Source organism: Convolutriloba macropyga, chromosome 9 (assembly GCF_964194025.1).
Source record: "Convolutriloba macropyga chromosome 9, txConMacr16.3, whole genome shotgun sequence".
Lineage (NCBI taxonomy): Eukaryota > Metazoa > Xenacoelomorpha > Acoela > Convolutidae > Convolutriloba > Convolutriloba macropyga.
Genome location: NC_134476.1, coordinates 6403979 through 6410065, shown reverse-complemented (window position 1 = coordinate 6410065; position 6087 = coordinate 6403979). Strand labels below are relative to the sequence as shown.

General features: G+C 35.7%; 1 protein-coding gene across 3 annotated transcripts; it reads left to right on the top strand.

Annotated features, from left to right (window-relative positions):
* The first annotated feature begins 604 nt into the window (after positions 1-604).
* LOC142345996 (uncharacterized) lies at positions 605-5531 on the top strand. 3 transcript variants are annotated; one of them, XM_075398466.1, is made up of 3 exons: positions 605-738; positions 1914-3141; positions 5293-5531. In XM_075398466.1, exons 2-3 carry the CDS (start codon positions 1941-1943, stop codon positions 5481-5483), a joined length of 1392 nt encoding a protein of 463 aa, XP_075254581.1. In that variant the 5' UTR covers positions 605-738; positions 1914-1940; the 3' UTR covers positions 5484-5531. The 3 variants fall into 3 exon arrangements, with proteins under 3 accessions (XP_075254581.1, XP_075254580.1, XP_075254582.1); XM_075398465.1 differs by having other exon boundaries at positions 1758-3141; XM_075398467.1 differs by having other exon boundaries at positions 1727-3141.
* The last annotated feature ends 556 nt before the right edge of the window (positions 5532-6087 follow it).

Here is a 6087-nt window from a genome sequence, read left to right as displayed (position 1 = left end):
GCCGAAGAATTCTGAGTGCTTAGATAGCCGAAATTGTTCTTTGTAGAGAGTGATAATATTGGCTAAAAACAAAAACTCAGTATCGGACGCTGATAGAACCAATCATATTGCTTCGATAAACTTTTTATTTTTTCGACTAAATGAAATTTATGCTATCTGAGAGCACACCGTTTTGCTTATAATAAAAATTATAACATGCCGTGATCATATTTCCCACGTTAAGTTCAAATCTTACTTCTCAACTTTTATTATTAAATCAAAATGTAGATTAATGAGAGCTTTTTTGGTAAATTAGTTATATCGTAAAGCTCTCCAATGTGCTATTAATTTATAACTTATAACCTATGAAGCAGATTAAGTCAAAGTCTGGTATTTGACTATTATATATGAATGAGTTCGTAATACGCGTGAGAAAAGAGAGTATAAATTAAATTTAATTGGGATTATTTTTGTTATTATAGTCCATAAGTTAAAAAAACTTTCAGATTTTGTTTTGAAGTTCTGCGATTGGAGAATTTTTTTGGATAAAAGCAAAATAAAGAATAGAACGAAAACGCATGTAGCTGTTTTACTGTATGTATTATATAACATTTTAATGCAAATTTTCAGCGTGTGGTTCAGAAAACGTTTCTTTAGAATGAATTATACGCTTGTGCTTTTTATAATGAAGATACCTGCTTGTTTGTTAATTACAACTGATTATTTCTGTCAAAAAGGCTAACGGCCACGCTGATCGCAGTGAGTACCTTTTGTGCTAAAATGTCAATTCTTCATAAAAAATTAGGCTCTAATTTTATGACTTCCCGTGTCAAAAATTATGTCAGAAATCCGATCACAACCGAAAACTCATCTATTTTGTAGAATAACGTTTATAAAATTATCTGTATAATAATATCATTTTTGAGCTCATTTTGTCATAATCTCAGCTTTTTTCAACATATTCTGTTTAATTACAATAGTTATATAGTTATGGGAAAATTGTGCGGTGAAGATCTTTTTTTTCCATCGGCTTTGAGTTGTTTTATATAGTCATTTTCCAGCACTTTCTGAACTTTTTGTTGACAATTTGATATGAAGGTTTCAGTTTTTATTGAGGTTTTCATTTTATATCAATGTTTCAGTCAAATGAAATACTTTTTTGTAATTCTGTTTCCCTTTTTAGCACATTTCACATACTTCACAAGGGAAAAAAAAATGTGCTGACAACTTTGAACTTTGACTTAATTTATTTTTTGAAAATGTTTACAAAGCTTTGTTGAAACTTATTGTGCTTTCAAAACTATTTTAAGAAAATCTTATCTGAAATTTGCTTTGTTGAAAGCTCTAAAGGTTAATCTTTTGAAAAAGCTCTTTGTAAGCAGAGTGGTGGAAAATATTAATTTACAAAAAATAAATTGAAATTATTAAGGAAATGCGCTAGATGCGGTGAGTTTGGTTTATTGAAAGTTTGGAATTATACCTAAATTGTGGCTATCGAAAAGAAAGTGCTAAGAGGTTATTTTCAATGAATTGCGTTCTTTTGAAAGGTTACGTTTCAAATTATAAAAAGAAGTTTGAAAAATTAAAAAAAAATTTGATTCGGGAGCAGTTAGTTTTCGGTCAAAGGAAATTTTCAAATGAACAAATGTGGTTAATTTTTCAAGGATGCAGTTAAACTAAAACAGTAAATAACAAAACAGCTAACAAAAGACAAAAATTTAATCTCATAATCTTAGACTTATCTCAGATTGTCGAGAACGAACTGAAAAGAGTTTTAGCAAAAGCTGTCGCGAAACACTACAACCCGATCAGAATGGACCTCAAAACCCATGCTTCTCTTTTAGTTACATCCCAATGATTTAACTACTGACCAAGTAATTTAATTAAAAATTGGCGAATGCACGATAAATAGCCTACATTTTTGTATATTGGAGGTAAAGGGCGAATTGAAGCTTTGTGGCATGGATCTGTTCAACGGTCTCTTGTCGGAGGAGGAACGGAATCAACTAGTGCAGTACGAGAACCTGTTCAACTCGATTGCCAGACAGGACTCAATCGCTAATTCCACCCCACTACCCAAAAACTCAGTCATCCAACCAAACTTCTCCTTAGGAACCCTCAGTGACCTCGAAGTTGTTTCTGGTCTCCACAACCATGACGGGGTTGACAACCATTGGCGAGTTTCGGAGTCCTGGAACCACGAAAGTTTAGCCCCCGTAGGTCCAGACCCCCCAATGATACCTTTTTACAATATCGACGAAGACACGATGCCAGGCGTTTCGGACTCCGAGGATCTCGAACAGAACCGACCTTCGGTTCTGGACCTCGGTATTAAAACAACAACAACAACAATAACAACACCAACTGAAAATAATTTTCCTGATCCGGTTGTTGTTGTTGACGAATCGAGCTGCAGCAGTGTTTCAAATTTCACCCCCAGTTGGGTAAACCTCATAGAAAATGACCCGTTCCCTTTGTACCCTGACAACCAGCTTATAACTGACAGCGAGATACGGTACCCAGTTATCAATGATGACGCAACGCTGAACTCAAACCCCCCAACTTTTGTCGATTGTGGGTACCACGAAACATACCTCGAAAAATCACCCCCAGTTAGCTTTAGCAACCAAACAGGGGTTCTTGTGTTCAATCCGCTTTACCACAACAACGGCAACAGTAGCAACAAAAAAATTGACAACAATCAAGTTAAAGCAAATCAGGTTTCATCGCCCATGACTGGAAGTTACTCGTCTATAGTCGACCTCGGGTACTTCACGGATTCGCCGTCAAATGAACAATCACCTCCTAGTTGCCCAAAAGCGGGCGAGCAATCATCATCATCATCGTCATCAACCTCATCTTCGTTAGTTTACGACTTCGTATCCAAAACTGCAGACGATAGGCATTTCTGGGTAAATCACCTACCTTTTGATGAAGCAACACAAAATACAGACCAGTCAATGATAAACACAGACGTCCAACAAGTCCAGAAGAACAAATTGAGAGTTGCGAGAGGCAAGAACGTGTCTGGATCTGGTTCTGGCGGGGCGAAAGAGGAAAATGACGACGATTATGTCCAAAGATTCAGGTGTCCTTTTGCACCCTGTTTCAGGGTTTTTCCCAGGAAGTCACAGTTGAAAGTTCACATGCGAATGCACACAGGTTTGTTTACCAAATCATTAAACTTAAATTAAAAATTGTATATTGTTTTCCGATCACGCATAATACGAACAGGCAGGAACGCGTAAGTCAATTTAATTTAGAAAAATAGTTTTACAACAAAATTTTTTCTTAGTTTTTGAAATTCAGATAAAAAAAGCGGGAAAATTTACATAAACAAAATTAGGTTTACAACTTTTATCAAAATGAAAACTTCCAGTAACCAAAATCTAGTTAATAGATTACTTAACTTACAAAATAGTACATTTGGAGTGAGTAAGGCAAGAATCCATATATTTTTTTCACAATTTCCCCCATAATTAAAAGCACTTAATCGAAAACTTACTTATACAAAATTGGTTACTAAATAATCAAGCTATCTTTTGGTTTAATTTGCCTAAAACCAGATAGTGCTTGGACAAAAACCCAAAAAGATAAAAAAAATACCCTAAATCTACCCAATGTTATACTCGGGCATTAAAATTACCAAAACGACAATATAGCATAATAATATCTAAGTGAAATTTTGACTGCAACAAAGAATAATTGGAAGTTATAACATTTGGCCATATGCCTCAGCAACTCATGGGACTTGATAAGAAATTACGACAAGCGAACATGGGATTAAGTCTTCAACTTAAGTATGGTAAAACGTTCTTGAAATACGGACTGCTAAATTGTAATTGGATCTACCGAAGATGTCAGAAATAGCTGAACGTGTATCCAAGATTAATTTGATCACTTAAGCTAGATTGAGACAAGAATATTTTGTTCTACTTTCTACAAGTTTTTCATTGTTATAACACGTTAAATCATCACGTGCCCCATGTCCGAAAAATCAATTATACATACTCGCTCTTTTCGGGCTTTTTCCACGACCCATGTCTTAAGATTATTGTTGTATGTGTGCGCGGAAACGAGTGACAATAAGCGAATTTAGTTCATTTTGTTTTAAAATTACCCATTCTCACGGATACTGTACCTAATTACGAATTGAAAAAAAACTCTAATTGGTAATAACTTCTCCTTCTCGAGAATAAATTCGAATTAAGTGGAGAATTAGTGGTTTTGGAATTACCCAAATCACAGTTCACAAGAAAACTTAAGTCTTTGCATTTGGCCTCAAATAATTATTAACAAAAATTGAGCTATAAAGTTTGAGGCTGATTGCTTCATCAAAATGGTTTTGTTTCAACAAAACGCAAAATTTATTGAACTCGTTTTTTCGGACAATGGCCACGAACTTTTCGCAGTATTCAGTTTCTATCAAACGAACAAAAGTCTTGTTTTTCAGTTGTGATCAATTTTTATTTCCAAATACTATTAGCGTTTTCGCCTAGAAAGTACACAAGTAAGTATTTATGTCGCGCTTATTATTTCAAATAATTTTAGTTTTGATTGCCAAAAAATCAAGAGTCAAAGTTTGCGTAAAAGAGCAATTAGTTGTTAAAATATGAAGAAATTTTCCAAATCTAACTGAAAAACATTATCAATTGGAGCTACAAAACTGTTACCGAAATTTTTCACTGCCGTTTTGTGAACCGCAAAAACGGTCAGGGTGGGCGTTTGGTAGGCCCCAGAGCCTCGTTGCCTGTCCTCTCTAGGTTAGTAGTTGCCAGCATTACTCCTTACCGAGTTATTTAATCTGACTTTAGTTTTTTTTGCTGTATGATTATCTTCCTGGAGAAATATACTCTTTCTTTCTTTCTTTCTTTCTTTCTTTCTTTCTTTCAAATATCTTTAATAATTACTTAAAGCTAAATACAGTGAGAAAATACTTGAAATACTTGGATAAGATCTTGATAGGATTATTGTAAAGAAAACTTGAAGACATTGGCAAACTTGCGAGATCTTAACACGTGTTTCAACCAGTTTTTTTTCTGCCGAGATCTTGATTAAGACATGTTAGCGTTTATCACGAAAGCCTAGCTTAGCAACATTTTGATAAGGAGTCCCAATTTTTGCCAGGAAAGTCAAGATCATCAATATTTTCTTAATATGCAACAATTTTCGGTTCACTGGGATACTATATAAGTATCAATTAGGAAATTTCGGTGTTTTTGCGTGTGTGTACGTGTGCGTGTGTGTACGTGTGTATGCGTGTGGGGATGTTGGGGAGGACAAAAATGAAAAAAAGCCTCTTGATATGTTTAGGTGAACGACCATTTAAATGCGAGTGGAAAGGTTGTTTTAAGAGATTCAACAGGTCAGACGAACTGGGCAGACATATGAAAGTACACACGAGAGAGAAACCATTCGAGTGCCACATTTGTTCTAGAAAGTTCGCCAGATCAGACCACCTCAAAGTTCACATACGCAGACACAACAACAGAAACGAATTCTGAATTGGAAAAGTTTATTAGTTTATTTGAGATAGATAAACTTTGACCCCCCCCCCCCCCCACCATGAGGTCATTGGTGTCCTGCTCTAGTGTTGACCCTAAAATTTTAACAGACAACAATTTATCTTGGACAAATGTATGTGTGTGTTTGTGTGTTTGTGTGTGTGTGTGGGGGGGGGGGGGGGGTGGGGGTTCGAGACAGGTGACAGGGGAGGTCTCATAGGCAGCAAGATAGCACAGGAAAAATGACACCTTAGAGAGCAATGAAACTTCAAGTTACAATCTCGTTTAACTCACGTCTTTTTCTCTATTAAAAATGACTCCTCCAATTTTAGACTTTTAGAAAAAAATTCTTCAATATTTATTAATAAATAACCGAAATCCACAATTGAGTTTGAAATTGCTTAATCGGATCTATTCTGCCCCCCCCCCCCCCCCCCCGTGTTTTTATGACCCCCAGTTACAAATTATATGTTGTTATATAGCACGCTACTATGTAAGAAAATAGCACGTGCGCCTGGGGGTCATAAAAGATTTATGCTCACTAAGCTGGGGGGGGGGGGGGGGGGGGGGGGAACAGAATAGATCCGCTTAATCTACCAAAAAG